General features: G+C 34.0%; 1 protein-coding gene across 8 annotated transcripts in view; it reads left to right on the plus strand.

Annotated features, from left to right (window-relative positions):
- The window catches only part of RPS6KC1 (ribosomal protein S6 kinase C1), a 247,207-nt gene that overhangs the window by 190,726 nt on the left and 36,189 nt on the right, over nucleotides 1-20,292 (plus strand). For 7 of the 8 annotated variants that reach the window (XM_074222641.1, XM_074222639.1, XM_074222642.1 and 4 more), the window contains 2 exons: nucleotides 5,723-7,318; nucleotides 7,590-7,679. In XM_074222641.1, the coding sequence (XP_074078742.1) occupies nucleotides 5,723-7,318; nucleotides 7,590-7,679 (1,686 nt within the window). The remainder of the gene's footprint in view (nucleotides 1-5,722; nucleotides 7,319-7,589; nucleotides 7,680-20,292) is intronic. The other variant, XM_074222646.1, reaches the window with a different exon arrangement.

Raw genomic sequence — 20,292 nt, forward strand, 5'->3', positions numbered from 1 at the left:
CTTTGAACAAACAAATTATATACAGATTAAAATGGAACTATTTAAGAAAGGGAAGTTACCAGAATTAAAGGGATCAGGGAAATGCAAGAGGAGTTTTAGCTGATACTTAAATGAAGACTGGGAAGTCAGAAAGTAGAAACAGGGAGGGAGAACATGATATGCATGAAGGAGAGCTAGGCAGCAGATGGAAGGTCTTGTGGGGGAAATAGTAAGAAGTCCAATATCACTGAATCACAGAATACATGAAGGTGGAGTAAGATATGAGAAGGAGGAAAGGTAGGAAAAGGACCAGGGTTTTAAAAGCCAAATAGATAATTATATAGTTGATCTTAGAGATAATTCAAAATCCCTGGAATTTATTAAATGGAACAGGTGGGGGTAGCATGATCAGGCCTTTGCTTTTAGGAAGATCATTTTGATAGCTAAGTGGAGTAAGGAAAGACAAGAGGCAGGGAGGCCAACTAGCAAACTTGCAGTAGTCTAGGCATGAGGGGATGAGGGCTTATATCAGGGTAGTAGCTGAGTCAGAGGAGAGAAAGTAGTATATATGTAGGGTTAAAAGGACTTGACAATAGATTGCATGGGAGTGGGGAGGAGGGGGAAGAGTGTGGACTTGAAGATGATATCTAGGTTGGGAACCTAAATGAATAGGAAGTTAGTAATGCCATCAACAGTAAAAGGTGAGTTAGAAAAAGTGGTGGGTTTGGAGGTTAATAGGTTCAGTTCTGAATATGTTGAGATTAAGATGTCCATGGTACATCCAGGTTCAGATAACTAATAGAACATTGGAGTTGCAAGACTGGAGGTCAGCAGAGAGGTTGAGCTTCATAAGTATATTGGAGAATCATGATAGAATCCATAGGAACTGACATTACTAAGTGAAATAATGAAGAGGGAGAGGAGACGAGGATCCAGGACAAAATCTTTGGGGACACCTCTGGTTAGCAAGTATTACTTAGTTGAAGATCCAATAAAGGACCCTGAGAAGTTATGGTCAGGTAAGAGGGAGCAAAGAGAAAGTAATATTAAGAAAACCTGTATCAAGGAGAAATAAGTCCCAGGCTTCAGAGAGGGTGAGAATTATGTGGCTTGAGATGTCACTAGATGTGGTAATTAAGATATTATAAGAAACTTTGGAGAGAGTAGTTTTGGTTGAATGATGATACTGAAGGCCATACTGCAACAAGTTAAGAAGAGGGTGAGAGGAAAGGTACTTATAATAAATAATCTTTTCAAGTTAAGCCAAAAAAGGGAGGGCAGACATGGGTTAGTAGCTATAGGCCATGTGAGGTTTTTTGAGATTGGATCGTTTTTTTCTGTTATCTTGGTATATTGTGTGAAGTGTTTATGTCAGCCTAATTTCTGCTGCCTAGTTTTTGTCACAAATTTTTGTCAAAAATTTAGTCCTTATCAAAAATGAGCTAAAATCTTTGAGTCTGTAAACAGTAAAACTCACTTCTTTTCCATTTCTGGATTGGATACTACCATTGATCCATTCACCTAGTTTGCAACCTTAGAGTCATGCTTGAAACTTCACTTTTCCTCATTTCCTAACCTACTTCCTGTTCTTATATATATTCTACATCCTCAGACCTCTTGTATCATCCTTTCTCTCTGTATTCTGCATTATGTAACACCAAGTCTAATCCCTTATCACATCTTACCTGGATTATCCCAATTATTTTCCCTCCTTCTAGCCTCTCTCCTTTTCCAAGTCTGTCTTCTATAATTATCAAGTTGATATTCCTAAAGCCCAGTTCTGACCTGTTACACCCTTCTCATGAAACTTTATTACTTTCTTATCTTATTGTCTCTATGATAATATACAAACTACTTTTTCTGGCATTTATGGATCTTCATAACACATAATTCAATCTTCATATACTTTGTACTAGTTTCCCTATGTTCAGCTCCTCAGAATTCCTAGGTATCTCTTTCTTCAGGAGGGCTTTGTGGTTTCTCTCTCTCTCTTGTGTGTGTATATATACTCTCTCTTCCCAAATCATTATGAGCTTAATTTAAATGTAGTATGTATTTACTCATGAATATATCTCAGTGGCAATATCTTATTGTCTTTTTTTTATCCAGTACTTAGCTCATTAACTGATACCTATTAGATTGCTTAAGAATTGAATATTGAAATCTGGGTCATTCTTAGGGAATTTGGGATGGAGAATACCATCTATACCTAGAGAAGGAATTGTGGAGTTTAAGTGAAGACTAAAGCTTGTTGTCTTCCATTTTTAAAAGTTATCTTACGTATTATGTAATTTTGCTACCTCTAATGTTTTCTTTCTTCTTTTTGGATTTGATTCTTCTCTTACAACATGTTCAATTTTGATCAATGCTTATATTTGCAGTTGTAAAACCCATACCAGATTGCTTTCTATTGGGGGGGGAGGGGGAGGGGGAGGGAAGGAGGGAGGGAGAAAAATTATAAAACTCAAAACCTTGCAAAAAAAATGATTGGTAGAAACTTAAAAAATAAAAAAGAATTGCTTATTGATTGAGTCATTACAACCTAGATAATTATTTCAAAATTTGAATGTACCAAGAACCAAAATGTGCTTCCTGACATAATTTCAAACCATAATATAACATTATATTCTGATGAGAGACAGGAAGCTGGGAATTGACAGAGAAGTTGTCTTACTGTTCCATGGGAGATCTAATATAGGATTGTGGTTTTTGGGATTATAAAGAAGGGGCTTAGTGAAAGATATCACATTGAATGGTGTTTTTCCAGATGAACAAACTTCACTATAGTCCTGTGTGATGGCCAAGCCAAATATGTGCCCATTCTGTGGGAAAGTGTGATTAAATTTCAAGACCCCAGGCTATGAAATATTGGAACCAATACTTGAACACAAAACTTGGGCCCTAGTCTAGTTGTCTTTAGGAAAGACAGAAATTTTGTGAATGAGAAACCATAATGAAAATCATTTGTTCTTAAATTTTTATTTTAGAATTTTGAGTTAAAAATATAAATAATATATCAAAATTATAAAGTAATCACAGTTCTCAATTAGGTCAAATGTTTTAGAAAATATGAGAAAATGATTAGGAAATATGTGAAAAATATTTCCAAAGAAGAGATATTATATAGGAGTCTATTAAGCTTGACATTTTTTAGGACCTAAACTGTTTGTAAATCACTGTTAGTAATGATTTAAAGACTGGATATGTAGTTCTTAGAGCCTTTTAAGTTATTGTTTCATGCTGATAACTATAGTCTCAAAGTCAGCTGCTGGACACACTAAAAGACATTACATCTCACTAATGGGTTATCATTCCATGCAAAACAGAAATTACAATGGTTTGAGGTTCCAATGATTACTTATTCTCAAGGGAATGATGTATTTCTTTTCTGATAGATTATAATATACTCTTGAGTTTTGTAATTTTTAAAAGCAATGTGTCTTCAAAAAAAGAGACCATGGCTCCAATCTCAAAAAAATCTTTCTAGGAACAGAAATATATGATAAGAACGGGACAAAGCAGAAAAATAGATAGTGAATTTGGATTAAACTTTGACATTAGTCTTTTCCCTTGGTAGATTTTAACTGAAAGATATGTTAACACCTAGTACAATTCTTTAGATAGAGCCAAGACACGTATTTGTCAAATATAAGAGTTGAAAATTTCTGAGGAAAAATCTATCTGTAGTAATTATTTTACAGTTTTATAAGGTTGAAACCTCTGCCCCCAGCTTAACTTTGAAATATTTACATTATTTAAAGATAATTTAAAAATTTAGATTAAATTTTCATACCATATCTAGGAAAATTCTCATTAAATATATTGGAAAGATGTCCCTTAATTATGTAAATTAGGTAAAAAAAGCACCCTTTTTTCTTGTAGAAATGAGTCCCTTATATCCATATGTGACTGAATCCCACATAATTATTTTCTCTTCTGTCCTTCTAATAAGTAGAAGTAAGACTAGCCACATATTTAAAGATCATAAATGTTTAAGTCTATTTTTTCAGCTCATCTACATAATAATGTTATGATTCTATTTTTCATAATTTGGTTGATTAGAATAAATGCAAGACTATAGAGTCAGAGTAGGTAATTTATATTCACATGGTATAGATCAGGTAAATCATTTGAAATATAAGTATTTCCCTTTTAGTGTTATTATAGTGGGAGAAGTTGCATAAATGTTACTAAGGGACTAGCAAGGCAGTGAAGAGAGACTTAGCTATATTTTATGAATAGGTGAGTTTAAAGCAGTTTGTAAAGATCAAAGCTTTCTGTTAGATCTGGGCAAATGGCAGAAATTAAAAATAATTTAGTAGTAAAGGAAATGGATTCTTTGGAACTTTTGGAAGTATCAGAAAAACAGGTGAAAATTCATGAGAATCCTCTTTTAGTTATTGATAAAAGAAAAATGTAGAATAGTCTCTAGGGAAAAGATAAAAAAAAGATGTTATGCATAGACTTTAAATGAACTTTTTTCCCTTTCCTTTCCTCCCTCCACCCCTCCCTCCTTCCCTCCCTCCCTCCCTCCCTCCTTTCCTTCCTTCCTTCTTTTTTTCCTTTTCTGCCTAAATCTGTTTTGAAGGATCACAGTATTTAAGCAAATACTCTGAATCCTTGGAAAGTGGAGTTTTTTTCCTAATGCTTCTTTTATATGGTCAATAAAATCAAAATGTGAGGAATTGTCAAATGTTGTTCTGTATGTGATTTAATCAACTCTAGGTGCATATTGCTTACTAATGATAATACAACTGTATTAACTGATCTGCCTTTCCATTTTAGTGGAAGGATTTGTTTTTTTGATGCATCATTCTTCAATCCCTATTTTGAAAACCACAATTATTTTTGCTTAAAATGTGTTTACTCTGTAGCTGAATTTAAGGTTATTTAAATTTTTAATTTTAAATTTCTAAATTTTGTTCATAGATATGTTCTTACTTGATAAAATATAGATATATGCATCTATATTACATTTTATCTACAGGTAGATGAGGTGAGATTTCAAAGCTAAAGCAAGTTATTGGGAAATATCTATATAAGAGATATTGCTGCTAAAAATACTTGGTTCACTAGCATGGATTGATTTCTCTAATTTTAGTTTTTATAGATCTCTGATACTATATTAGCTTGCCTCTCTAATGGGCTTTACTTGATCTTACACAGCACATGTTTGGGAGGGGGAGAATTATTAGTATGTCATTTGTAAAGGCATAATTATATACCAGATACCAAATGTAGCCTCTAACCTTAGATTGGGCATTTAAAAAATGGAATAGCATTGTTGATTTTTTTCACCATGGAATACAATTTTGAATAGCATTTATTTATGTATTCCACTTGACCCAGGGGGTCATGCATGAAAAAATTCATACATAAACAAATCAAAACATAATCAGATGTTTCTATCATCTAGTTATATTAAACTGTAAAGCAAACTAACTGTAAGCTTTCATACTATTGTTTGTTGTAACTAGTGTCCCTTTAAATTAGTTATATTTTTCATACTTATTAGCCTTCAGAAAATTTGTTTAAAACTACAGTTACTTGTAATCAATTAAAATTCTTTTTCAAGTGTACTGCTTTTGAAAGTTAGTTCTAACAATAAGTTATCATTCTACTTAAACAGTGATCTTATTTTTTCCCTTTAAACTTAGAGATTATGATGAATTTCCATTTTTGATAACTATCTTAATTATTGTTGTCTGAGATTTAATTTCTTTTTGTTCTTTTTTTTTTGTAGGTGGAAAATTGTGGTCCTACATTAGTCGATTCTTAAATAAGAGCTCAGAAGAAAGCCTTGATATTCAGGAAGTAAAAAAGTCTACTCTTGCTGAAGTTCACCTGCAGGAACCAACTCCTAGTCCTAAGGACAGCAGCAGCTTGGAGTCCAGAGGAAGTGATGGTGGCAGCATGCTCAAAGTTTTGCGTCTGAAGACTAGCCTAACACCAAGTTCCCAAGAGGACAGCAGTAACCAGGAAGAAGATGGTCAAGATAGCTCTCCAAAATGGCCAGATTCTGGCTCAAGTTCAGAAGAAGAATGTACTACCAGTTATTTAACATTGTGCAATGAATATGGGCAAGAAAAAATTGAACCTGGATCCTTGAATGAGGAGCCCTTGATGAAGATTAAAGGAAATAGTGTTAGAACCAAAGAAACAGGAAACTTATCAGCCCATATTGCTTCTGGCAGTGACAGCCTCAGCTCTCAGCTGACTTCTCAGGAACTGAAATTTTTCACCGAAGATGCCAACCGTGAAGTATCTAGTCCACCAAGAATATCAGATTCTCTTAGTAGATCAAAGAATAGCCCTATGGCATTCTTTAGGATAGATAGTAAGGATAGCACTAATGAACTCCTTGGATTTGATTTTGGTGAAAAGTTATATAGCTTGAAGTCAGAACCCTTGAAGCCATTTTTTGCCCTTCAAGATCAGGACAGCAGTTCTGGGAGTCTTGATGCTAGTGAAACTAGATTGGGGTTAAGAGCTCAGGACACTATCAGCAGGGGTTCAAATGACTCTGTCCCTGTTATTTCTTTTAAAGATGCTGCTTTTGATGATGTAAGTAGTACTGAAGAAGGAAGGCCTGATCTTCTTGTCAATCTGCCTGGTGTGTTGGAGCCAACAAAAGAAGCTGTGACTGAAGGCCCGGCTCAGTTGATACAGACTAATACAGGCATCTTAGAAAGTAAACTTTTAGAAGCTCCTGATGTTTTATGCCTCAATCTTAGCACAGAACCATGCCAAGGACTTGAAGAAAAGGAGACAGAGGCATTGAATCATCCCTGTAGTCACCAATTCCATAGTATAAAAGAAAAACACTATGCACAGGAGAATACTAGGGCATTACTTGTAACTGCTGTTGATCAGACCAGTTCAGGAGATCAGTCTTTGTTACTTAGTTCAGATGCTGAGTTTAAAGAATTTGGAATGGTTGCTCCCACAGAAGAAAGCCTATTCCTAATTTCTAATTCAGTCTCAGGTGCTCATGAATACAATGTAAACTCAGATTCTTTAAAAAAAGAAGAAGTATTGCTGTTTGCAGATCGAGCTGAAGACCCTGGAAAAGAAAAACCAATCCCTTCTTTATTTCAGCTTGCCCCAAAAGACACTAAGGCTAAGGGTGACAGTGGATTATTAATAGAAGGAGAAAAGGAAATACATCAGATTTTTGAGGACCTCGATAAAAAATTAGCACTAACCTCCAGGTTCTATATCCCAGAAGGCTGCATTCAAAGATGGGCAGCTGAAATGGTGGTAGCCCTTGATGCTTTACATAGAGAGGGAATTGTGTGCCGCGATTTGAACCCAAACAACATCTTATTGAATGATAGAGGTCAGGAACTTTTGCAAATGCATTTCTTTTTATTCGCTGTTGCTTCCAATTAACTGAGTAGGCGTTTTATCTTGTAATTAGTATCTTCATTTCCTGTCTAGAGCTTCATTATCAGTGCAGCAAATTCACCCCCAGTAATAGCTTCTAGTACTTAATGATGCCATTATTCTTAATGATACTGTTTTTAGCTACAAAAGGAGTAATTACAGTTCACTTCTGCAGAAAATGGAAGGGAAAAATGTTTTGATTTCTCCTGTCGTTTTGTTTTTAGGACACATTCAGCTAACGTATTTTAGCAGGTGGAGTGAGGTTGAAGATTCCTGTGACAGCGATGCCATAGAGAGAATGTACTGTGCCCCAGGTTAGAGCAATCACCTAAAATGTTTCACTTGAAAAGTATATCAGGGAAAGGGAGAAGAGTGAAAGGATTGGGGTGGGACCTCCAGGCTGGAGCAAAGGGCATTGGCTCAGCATGGAGGGCAGAATTGCTATTAATCCAGTAGCGGGTGAAAGTCTTTCCTGGGGCCATTCATCCCTGTGTTTCTGTTCTTGGTCCTATTGCCAGCTGCCCTTGAAGACTGACTGAGTCTTTGGTTATACCATACCCAGTCCTGTTCCTAGTATATGTTCCCATTGGTCTCTTTTCTTATCTACATTCCTTTTTACCAGCATGCTTTGGATTTTGACTTAAATCAGCCAAAAGACTTGTTTTCATCATTTTTGATGTAAAAATTATTTGCATAACCTTAGTATGTATTTTTCACAACTTAGAAATACAGTCACAGTTTTTTCATTTGTAAAGATGGGGGGGTGAAATAGATACTAATTTAAAGATTCTTCTGGCCATAGTTCTAAAATATCTCTCATTTCCTCTCCTAGAAGTATATTTATCACTTCTCTTTTGTTTTGAATTTATTTGGTACAGAAACTAAAATTTTAGGAAAAAAAGCAAAAAGATCAGCTTCTGTTGAGCTCAAAAGGGTATAAGATTATTTCTTTCCCATAAAACTTGTTCATTAATCCACAAAATAAAGAGTTGATATAACTGAATTCCTTCTACAAAATATTTCACCTTTTTCTTTATAAGGGCCATTGGGAAATGTCTCATGCTCTTTTTAACATGTTGGTTTCATTACAAATAGTAAATACTACTTATTGAGAGTAAAAATAGACAAATTACTGACATGTAAAAATAGCTGTAAAATGTGACATTAATGATATACCAACCTGATTTTTCAAAATGGTTAATTTAAAGTTATTATAGTTTCTGTTTGAAATTTTAGGAAACACAGGTATTGTTATTGATATTTTATATCATCTTGGTTAGTCAAATATTTGCCGTGATAAGTTTCTCTTGTCTGTCCTGTACTATCCTCACTTTGAAAAATTAGAGATTTGTTTCTAGTGTTAAATCCTTTGTAAACACATACAGAAGCTTAGACACATGAGTTGGCCTGGAGTTCATGTTCCTTTCTACTACCTGTCATTAAAATAATGGGTCATTTGGAATCCAGGGTTCCTATACTTTTTATCGAGCATTGAATCTCTTTGGTTTGCTAAAATTGCTTTGCTTATCATCATCAGTAGCCTTGAATGAAGGCTCAAACTGATAATAATGGAATGATTAGCACCCTTATTGATCTTTGATCATTTAACAATTGCCAAAAAAGAGTAGTTTTGGTTTTTACAATATTTCATTTCAGTAACTGGAACATATTGTGATATAAATGCTTCTAAAAAGTAGATGTCTTGAAGTGCATATTTGTTGCTAAGATTTAAGTTCTAGATCTGAGAGCAAGCAAAATTCTTCAATCATATAAGCAAAAGTTATCTTCGTTTATCATACCTGATAAGTTGTTTCTTTTTTCTCTCCTGCTTTTTCAGTCCTACCTGAAATTAGTATAGTTGGGTAACTGTACTTTCTGAGTACTATAAGATTTTCCTCTTATAGATTGTGGTACTGTCTTTTGAAATGTTATTAGTATGATTCAGTTAATGGAAGAACAAAATCATTTCATAATGAAAAGGACACCTTGATCAAATTATTTTATTAAACTTTTTATTCTTATTCTCTCTCTCTCTCCTTTCCTCTTTCAAAATATGTATGCTTCTTCCCCTTTTCTTATTTTGGTAAGGAATATTATAGGTAAAAATGTCCATTTAAATATTATATAATAACTGCAATCCCCTACAAAGGAGTAGCAGGGAAATTCTATTTGTTTTGAGTAAAAACTGAGTAATTACTTGAATGAAATTTCCTCAGACACAGTGCTAATAGCACAATGTATAAGGTGAAATTTTGTTGAATTTCCATAATTTCCTTTTTTAATGAATACTTAGAGTTCTTAACTTTGGATAATGTTTTTCATACTACCTCCTTATTTTATCCATTTAATGAGACATCTGAAACTTTTCATTGGTGTAATTTGCCATTGTATGAGATTATTTTCATATTTACAATGTATTGTAATTATGGAAACTACTTATTTAAAGCAAAACTATACTGGGTTTCACAATATGCTTTCAGTTCTGTAGTAATTATATATTGCATTTGATCCTGGGCATTTTCTAACATACCCGTTTTAAGATCTCTCCCAAGAAATTACATTTCTCACAATTCACCAGCAGGTGGCATTCTACCATTAATGGATTTTTGCTATCCAATGCTTTGGCCACTATCCTTTCTCCAGCATTAGATAAAAGCTGTAGACTGAAGACCTGCTTTGTTGTAATTATTTGCATAACAAGAATTGTACTTTCAAGCTTTGTGAGTTTCAAAATTGTTCTAGTATCATTGTGTGCAGTGACTAACATTGAAAGTCTCTCTACTCCTTGAATGGATTAATATCTTTTAAGTTAAAAATGAAACAAATAAAAAAGTCAACGTGACTCAAAATTAGTGCTAACATTTTAATTTCCTGAAGCCATATTGTTGAAAAATTCCAATCAGAAAATTTAGGTTTTTTTTATATAATTCAAAGAATAAAGAAAATTAATAATACTGTTTCATAAATGGCTAATAGGACTATGAGCAAATTATAAAATAATGTAGTGTTTTATTGTCCTTTTATATATCTTTGGTATATACCAAAGGATTTGACCATCTCCCCCCATCCCCTACAAGCTCATTGTTATTTTCTTAGTATTTCTAAAGCATGTTAAGCAGTTGATATTTAGTTAGAAAGTAAAGTTGTCACAAGATTATGATGAGAATGATTCACTTATGTTTAAACAGCCCTTTGCCCCACTACCTCCACCTCTACCCCCACCCCATCCCTATCCCTCCTCCCTTCTGGGAATCCTTATCACATATTTGTCCTAAAAACATTATCCACCTGTCCTGTACTTTATAATATCAGCAATGTATCTTTTTATCTTCTGGTTAATGTGCCTTGGTATTTTGAGAAAATTTTCCAGTAACATATTCGATTTACATGGACAGAAACCTGAGCAAATGCCAAACTAGCAGGGGGGCCATTATTCTGCTCTATAAATAAATTTAAAAAAGAAACAAACACACACAGAAACCTGTGAATCAACATGTTTTGGTCTAATTGGAGGGAAAAGCAAGATAGATAAATTTTGAAATGCAAATGATCACCTTCTGTTATTTAAGTATAATTTTTGCCAACTCTGTGATCTTAGATTTAGAAAAGTCATTGCCATTTGAACAATACAGCAATCACTTTTACACTGTCAAGGAGGTTGGATATTCACAAGTTTCTAAAAACTAAACAAAGAACTTTTTTTAAAGTATTGCCACTTTTTCTATACTTAAAAAAATATTCCACCAAACAACAAAAAGACAAAAAACCCACCAAGCTTTATCAGTCTACATCTGTGAAAAAGCCAGCACATAAATGGCTGCAGCTGCAGCCTTATCAAGAGGGTCTGGAGCATACGAATTCACTGATCAAACCCAGCCCTGTTTTCAAAGTGGAAATCACTCCTTTTAGGTTCTCTTTGTGTCCTTAGATTATCTATTACAGTTCTCTAGAAAAGGTTTCATTTTTGTGTCGTGTGTGGGTATATGGGTCGCTTTCACACTGGGGCAACACAAAACCCTGACCTGGCAGGGAGAGTAAAGGAAAGATGCTCCTTGTAGAAGTGACCCTATGGATGTGATAATATATGATACCAGTATTAAGGATCCTAGAACTCTTTTCTGGTCTTCATCCAGGTGGATGATTGAATATAAATTGAGATAAAATGACTGTTTTTGAGATGCCAACATCTGCAAATGGACTACTTGGAAATCTTATTATTTTATTTCTATTTTTATTTATCTTACCATAGCTGGAAATTTTTAGGTGCTTAACCCACAGTAAACTGTTCAGTTTTCACAATAGAGAGCTTTGCTGTAGCTTTCTAAAGATTCTTCCCTGAGAGCAAAACTAAGAGAAAAAAGGAGGGGAAGTTCTTTTTTTCCCTTACCACCATTTTTCCCTCACTCTAAACAATTTGTATGTTGTACCATAAAAAATAACATGAGAGTAGAAGGGCATATAATGTTAAGCCTTTTATAGTCAAAGTCTATGCTAGCCATGTAAAATACAACCTGGGAAAGATGAATAAGGTTGTACATCTCTCATAGTTTTCATGCTATTATAAAGCACTTAAACTCTTCTTTCCAGTCTTAAACAAGTTGACATGATCCCCTGTACCCCCATCAGTGTGTGTCCTTCACCTTCATTTTCCACCCTATTATGAATCTTTGCAAATGCATCCTGTGTATCTCCTGCTTGAAATTTAAATAGATGTTTCCCATTGAAAGCTTTCTAGAATTAAGAATTTGCAGGTAAATGTCTGTTTAAATTGAGGAAGTCCAAAATGCTTCATACCACAACCTGATCTCCACGCTCCCAGATGTCAGATGACAGCTTCGCTCCCTTTCTTAGGCGATTTCACACTAGGAAGCAGCTCACAGCTGACTGTGGAAAGCACAACATGAAAAATGCTGAAAACTGTCCGCAAAATTGGGTTTTAGAGCATGACATTTATTTTGCTGACAGTTTTTCTTCCACCAGTCCTGTTTTACCAAATAATTTGTGAGTATATTTCTTTTAGATAATTTCTCTTGGCTCCTTAAGAATGATATTTTGTGTGATAGCTATTCATTTGGTAGTTAAAAACCAAGACAGATCATGAATTCCTTAAATTTTCATTGAATTGGTATGGAGTTACATTATATAAAGGTTTTAAGTTAGAAAAATTGGATTCTAGCCCTGTCTTTGCCACAGACAAATGATCATGTGGCAAGTTATTTAGATGTTTGTATCTCAGTTTTTCTGTCTATAAAATGGGTACTGTGTAGATATGCAAGTCTGAAAGTCCAATCAAAATCCAAGGTCATCTTATTATTCTCATAGGATAATTTTCCTAGGTTACTATCCCTAAGAGTACAGATTAGAATTCTTGGTATCTTGGGGTTAAAAGAGATCAACTAAATTGGTAGAAGAGATGTTTTAAGTATATGTGCATTATACTTAAAAACAGAGCATTAGTTTATAGAAATGAAATATTTAAATAGCAGAAAAGGAATTAATCAAAAATTATTTTTAAATAATTCTCTGAAATTCTATAATTCTCTAATTCTGAAGTTTTTTGTTTATGGGGAGAAGCTAAAAATCTACCATTAAGTTGAGTGAAAATTAAATGCAAAGACAATCTCTAAGAGTATAAGAATTTAGAGGTTAAAGGTAATTTGACCAAACATGAGTCAATGAACTCCAAGGTATCAGGAAAATAAAGAGAAAGCAAAAAAAGATGTTTTTGGAATGATACTGTCATGGCTAGCATTTGTAGAGTGTAGGTGGAGTGAAGTTTTAGGAACCAAAAAAGAAAGAAAAGTGATTAGCAACTTAAGTTTCTCCTGCTCCTTACCTCTTGTCTCCCCTTCTCATAGCTCTCTCTTATTCACTGACCTTGTGGATTTTTTTAATTGCCACTTAAACAAATTTGGTTATTCATCTGTAAGAAAACAAATGGTTTACAAGTAAGCCATTTATCATGAAAAAATCTAGGGGGTTTATATTTTTTTACAATTTGAAAACTCTACAATGAAATGAAGACCCCTGATGAAGGAATTTCATCACTCAACTTGTCAAGGCCAGGATAAGTGTAGAATGAGATTTGACTCAGTATTGGGGCACTTACTATGGGAGAAGAGGGTGCCCCATTTCAATTCCAAGTCATATTTAGTCTGGTCAATTCCTAAAGAAATGTTTCCTCTTCCATATCAGATCCAGGAGTTTCCTCTAGTTCAGGTGTGTCCAACCTGCAGACCTCAGCCATTATTGTTTTGCTTTTCAGTGGTGGGGGATCCGTTGTATTCATGAATGGTTATTGAATTTTGTATGTGCATCTTGAGGGGTTTTTGTTGGGTGAGGAGGCCCAGAAGGGCTAAAAGATTGGACACCCCTGCTCTATTTGGATAATTAGGATACGGGACCTAAGGATCTGAACTCCAGGGTGTCCTATCATCAGAAAGAAATTTCCTAGTCTGGCATCAATCTTGCCTCTAGGCTAATTATCTCTCTATTTCTGTTTGTTCTATAATAAAACAGTTCGTGCTCTTTCTCATTTTGTTTTACACTTTCCAGGTAGGCTCAGAATCTGATTGTTTTCGAATGGTAGGAATGAAGCAGGGAATTTATTCCATAGTATTTGTTTGTGTATCACACCAGCATATCCCAATAATCTCCAAGAACAGTACCTCTTTGATAGCAGGTAGGAGGAAATTTATTCCAAGGCATCTTTCATGTATGAAATACTTTTCATATTTCCCACGTATTGGTGTCTTCAGGGTTAACTGAATGTGGGAACTCAATGATTCCCTTAAGGGAGACTGAAGTAAAGCACCTTTGTTCATTTTCATAATATTATCACTTGATGCTTTTAGAGGAAGTTTGCTACAGAATAAGATTGTTAGGGGAAGAAAGATTTAATCCTTCCTATTTACTGTAAACCTTTTTCTTTAAGAGCTAAGAATTCCTTCATTCAAAAGAGGAACAGAGGAATAGATACTTGTAGCTTTAAATAATTGCTTCTGTGTGAAGCTTCCTACTTTTCAGACCTAAACTGATCTTGGAAGATAGTCAGTGAACTTGCTTCACAGCTTTATTGTTTAAAAAAAAACCAGTGAAGTATCTCCTGCTTCTGATATTTAACAAGAAAAATGCAAAGTGCTGAGTCTTAAACACTTGGTTACAATCATTGGCAAGATACAGTACTTACTATGTGTACCTTGTGAGATCTTGTCCATTATAATCTTTGTGGAATAATTGATGTTGAATCCTTTTATCTACTTCTTTACAAATGCTTTTCAATATTAACATAAGATAAAAATGCTAAGGTTTTAAAAAAAATTCAATGGTGACTGTAAGGGAAATAGAATTCCTAAAACTGACATAATAATTGTGTAACCAGAAGAGAGGGAGAAGGGAGAGAGAGGGAGAGGGGAAAAAAAGGAATGTGCTTCTGTTTTTACCAATTTCTCTTACATTTTTTTCATCAATCATCTTTTATGGTTTTCGTTGGGTAACATTCTGACACCTGATGGTTCTTCAGAATGGAGTTGTGATATGATCAATGGAAAATGGTGCATGATATTAGATTTTTCCCCCACTAAAAATTCAGGCTAAGGAAGAGAGACAGTACAGAACTCAGAATTATCATTATGACCAGTCAACCAGAAGTCATATAGTAGTTATCTTATTTTTTATTTCACTCATAAGAAACCTCTATCATAATGGTGCCTACAGAATTCTGTGAACCAGCGATTCTTATATTTGTGATACTATATCAAACTAAGTAAAAGAGTCTTCACTCATACCATATAGTTCATTCCAAGAAAGTTCAAAACTAGTAAACTAGTATGAACTGACAACTTGAAACTTAAAGCTGGCCAGTGAAAAGAATGAAAAACTAGGTACTTTCTCAGATATAACCAACCTGAACCAGGTTGGCATATACTCTAGACTTCAATTCCCAAATTTCAGGGAGCTAAAGTCCAGTAAATTCTTTAGTACTAATAGAAACCAAAAATTTTGGCCATTAGTTTTCTTTTTTTTTTAAAGGTTTTTGCAAGGCAATGGGGTTAAGTGGCTTGTCCAAGGCCACACAGCTAGGTAATTATTAAGTGTCTGAGGCTGGATTTGAACTCAGGTACTCCTGATTCCAGGGTCAGTGCTCTATCCACTGCATTACTTTATTAGTTTTCTAATCATATGATGAGAGTGCCAGATGAGCTAGTATGGTGGGGGAAGCCATCATGCTTATTGCACTTGAATCTAAGTGGGGCAAAGGAAATGAATCTGGTAACAGCATAGCAACTCCTCTGTCCCAGTTCTTTTAGAGAGAAGTGGTAGTTCTGATGACTATGCTTCCCCCCCCTTTAAAAAGTTTAGTTAATGCCATTTATTTTCATATTCATTCTCCCTCTTTTTTCCCTCCTTTTAAAACATATCTTTGTAATAAAGAAAAAAAATTGAACAAAGCCATCATTATAGTAATAACCTCTGAAAACTTTCTGTTCTGTTCTACTAGTCCCTTGCTTCCCTGCTATGATCAGAGATGTATGTTGAATAATCTGTTCTCTGAGATCATTATTGGTTTTCCAGTTACTCAGAATTTGGCTTACTTTTTTAGTGAGCATTTCATTTTCATTGTTTAATAATATTTATTTGAATTTGTAGTTACATAATTAAAAAAATTTTAACTTAAGAAAAAATGTGGTACAGTCAGTGAGATTTGCTTTAAATCAGGAAGACCTGAGTTTGAAACCTTTCTCATACATTCACTAACTGTGTGATCCTTTTTTTTTTAAAAAAGTTGTATTAGTTTCATTTATTCTTCATATCAATATTTTATAACTGTGTGATCTTAAAAAAGTGACCTAATATCTTTCAGCTTTTGTTTCATCAGCTGTAAAATGGGGATGATCATAACAGTATCTATTTCATAGCCTTTTAGTAAGTAACAAGTGAGATAATATACATAAAACACTTTACAAAATCTTGAAGTATTAGTATAAACATAAACTATTATTATATATTCTATTACATTCTTATACAAACATTTTTAGAACCATTTCCCAATAGATACCCTTTATTTCCCCAGATCTTTGCTACTACAAAGAACTGCTGAATATATGATACATATTGGACCTTTGTTTCTATCTTTGACCTCCTTGAGAAATATACCTAGTAAAGTATGGATAGTTGTATTACTTTTCTTTCATAATTCTAAATTGATATCTGGAATGGTTTAACCAATTTTTAGCTTTTTCAGTAGGGCTGTATTTGAGTTGTTTTTCCACTTCCTTACAAAAATTGACCTTTCCTGATATCTGTTCTCTTTGATAGTTAGCAGAGTTTGAGGTAACACCTGAGAATTTTAATCGGCTTAATTTGTTTTAATTTACACTCAGTGATTTATAATATATTTTCATTTTGTCATTTCTGGTTTGAAGCTCTTCTTTTGAAAATTGTGCATATATTTTGAATGCTATTAGTAGAGAGGATATTTTGATACTTCTTTCTCTATAATGTTATCATTTGTGCTGCTCACCTGAGCTAACTAATAAGATATGATGTGAACTTTTAAACATTCATATATCCCTACTATGTTTCAAAGTATTTAAATAATCAGAGAAATGTTTAATGAATCATAAAGAGGAAAGCATTTCAAGAACATTATGTACAATTAAACAGATGTCATCATTTTCTATAAAGAAGGAGAAAAAACAATTCTTTCTACTTCAGGAATGATAAGAGTCCCAAACTAGCTTAAATGTAATAACCATTGCAGAAAAGTGTGAACAGGAAGATAAGATAAAGAAGCTTTATGTTCTAGTTAGAATAAAGGGACTTAAGAATCTGCCTGGAGGTTGCTGTGAGGCCTAAAATGAGTCCTTTCTGGCATTTACCTCATTTGTAGCTTAGGACCTTCACAAAAGTATTCTTTATTTTTACAACTTAGAAGCTTTTAACTTTTCAACTTTAATAACTTAGATTGTAAAAAGCTATAGAAAATTTCATAAATTACAGTTAAGAGACAAATCAAGTTTTCTTTGCATTTTTATTTCCTATAGGAATCAACATTTTTTAAAAATCAGAGCCTGTCTATGATGGCCCCTTTTTTTTCTGTCACAGGAGGAACATAAATGAGTGCTATACTACAGTGTCTTTCCTCAAAGTTCAATGAATTTTTTGGTAACCCAGAAAGTCTAGGTTTAACTCTCTAGGCTTAACTATATGGTCCTGGATAAGTCACTTAATCTTTTAGGCCTGAGTTCATTCTTCTATTAAACTGGGAGAATGCTTGTACTATTCTTGCAAGTAAGGAAGCTGCTTTACCATCTGTGAAGGACTATATCAATGAAAGCTGTTTTGCCATTTTGTTTTATATGCCACTTATATGATTTCTATCCTATTTAAAATCTACATGATTAAAATTGTAACTATTAGCATATTTTATGCTGACTTTGGATAAATTTCTTGGGATATTACTGGGACATCAGGAACATTTATGAGATAGGATGTGTTATCTCTTTTAAACCTTAACTGGAAGGTGCTATAGCAATAGAAGATGATGAGCTATAAAGAGCCAGACTGACATAAAGGTGAAAACACCAAATTAGAAACAGAGAATTTGGTTAACCAGAATCTTAATGGGATTCCACTGCTGAATAGTTGTGTTTGTAGAATGGTCAGTCACTGGGCTAACGAAAGATATTTTCCATTCTTCTTCATCCCCCAAATGTAGTTTGATGTATTGCTGGACACATGTACATACAAAACGCTTTCTTCTGTGTTTCTTTCTTTTTTCCTCTTCAGTCATCAGCTGTAGTAGAAGACTAATGCTTTGCTCCTGCGTAGAAAATCTTTATACACAGCGAGGGCCAGGGAGAGAAATTGACTAGGATTTTGTAATTCGAGTCCCTTTCAATTAGCAACAGATGCTGCGGGGAAAGGCTGTCTGTGGAGGAGCACGGGACTAGTGTTCTCGGGCCCTAGGTGAAACAGGAATTTTCAGTGCAGAAGAAAGGTTGTGGGCTTGTCCATGGTCCAGGTATGTCATTAATGAATTGATCTTATTGTGTTCTTTTTCTTGCCCCATCGCTCTTTACCTGAGATAATATACAGACTGTGCCCCTTGTAAGAATGTTGCCAAAATTCTCTTCCATTTATGATGGTGATTTAATATTTATTGAACACTCATAGTACTCATGAAAAACTCAGTCATGCTGTTCCTTTTCGATCTGACTCTATGAAAGTGAGTGTGGTGCCAAATTTTAGGAACTCAAAGAAATTGGCACAGTTACAACCCCTTTGTCCTTTCTTAGTTCTTATGGCTAAGTCCCTATTTGTTGCTTAAATTTCTTTTGTCAGAGACAACAGCAAATTTCTGAGGACAGATATTTAGTATCCAATTTATTCTGATGATTAAAAAAAGCACATGTATTCTATGACATTAGAGAAGCATCTATTCTTTACTGGAGAAACATTCATCCTTTCAAAGCATTTAATAAGCTGTGGCTTCTAAACTTTCACATAATATCGATATTCAGATAAAGTGCTGAATTATTGATGTGACATTATAAACTCTATCAATGTTTGTATATTATAGTAAATGAATTACCCTCTTAAATTCAAGGAGTATCAACAACAAATGTTGGCTTACTCCTGATTTTTATATAACCTTTTAAGAGCAATTTTTCATTACTATATTTGAAGGGTGAAAATAATCAAGGGATAACATACCAGAAAAAGAGGAGCTGGTTAAAGAAGCTTCTATAGATGAAATAAACATATTGTTTTCTAAATTAAAAACATAACTTCTCTGTAATACCTTTCTTCTAAAAAATTTCAGACAATTTTCAGATGTTATTCTGTTCCTCACTATCTCCCAGGAGAATGGTAAAAACAACAGAATGCAGTGCCAAAGAAGATTGTGGGACTTTGTCTGCAGATTTTTAGGAATGCAGTGAACAGCAATATTAATAGAAAACTAGATATTTAGAGTCAGGGGAATGGATTGGAGAAGTGGTCAAATTGAAATAGAAACATAAAACTATACATACATACATACATACTGGCATCAGCATATTGACTTAGAAAACCACATATTAACATTATCTGTATTCTATTCTAATGTATTTCTATTTATTTTAGTGAATATTCCCTAATTCCATTTTAAACTAGCTGTCACTTGGGAATGATGAATGTTTTTCACACCTTTGGAGTGTAAGCTTCTTTTCATTCTGCTACCTATCAGACTCAGTAAGCAAAAATCAGGTAACAGATTTTAGTGGAAAAACTTGTCTCATTGAATCCATCACAGATCCAACCCTTGGAGCCTTGGATTCCACTTGCTTTGAAAATGCAATGACTTTACTGGTTATATGGTTTCTTGATAGAAAAAGAAAGTCCCGAATAAGGTTTTGATGGCAAGATAATTGCACAGAAGGCAAGGATAGTCAGTTTCACAGATGTTGAAATCTTGATCTTGATTATTGTGCTTTTCTTATATCTTTTCAGTTTAATTTCTACTTTTCAGTGTGATTTCAGTTTGGTCTTTTGGCACAAATGTACAAGGAAGGGATATGTGATCCTTCTTCTTTCCTCTTTCAAGTTAATGTAATTGTCTTAAGAAGATCCAAAATTTAATCACATGGTTATTAAGCAGAAATCAAGGAGTTTTTTTCTATAATCTGACAAAAGTGTGAAGAAATACCTTTAGTCTGAGAATATTACAGGACTTAGGTCATTGTATGAAAGTAACTGGTACCATATAAGAAACATGGTTGACTGAGAGAATAAATTGTGACTCCTGAGAGTTAGAGGTTATTTTGGAAAAGCCAACTCTACTTGTCCCAGAGGGCAACAGGGGTTGTGCCCTTCCTACCCCAACCTCACTGACTTGGAGAAGTGTTTGTAGGACTGTTTGGATGGGTGGAGAAATAATAAAAG

Source organism: Macrotis lagotis, chromosome 2 (assembly GCF_037893015.1).
Source record: "Macrotis lagotis isolate mMagLag1 chromosome 2, bilby.v1.9.chrom.fasta, whole genome shotgun sequence".
NCBI lineage: Eukaryota > Metazoa > Chordata > Mammalia > Peramelemorphia > Peramelidae > Macrotis > Macrotis lagotis.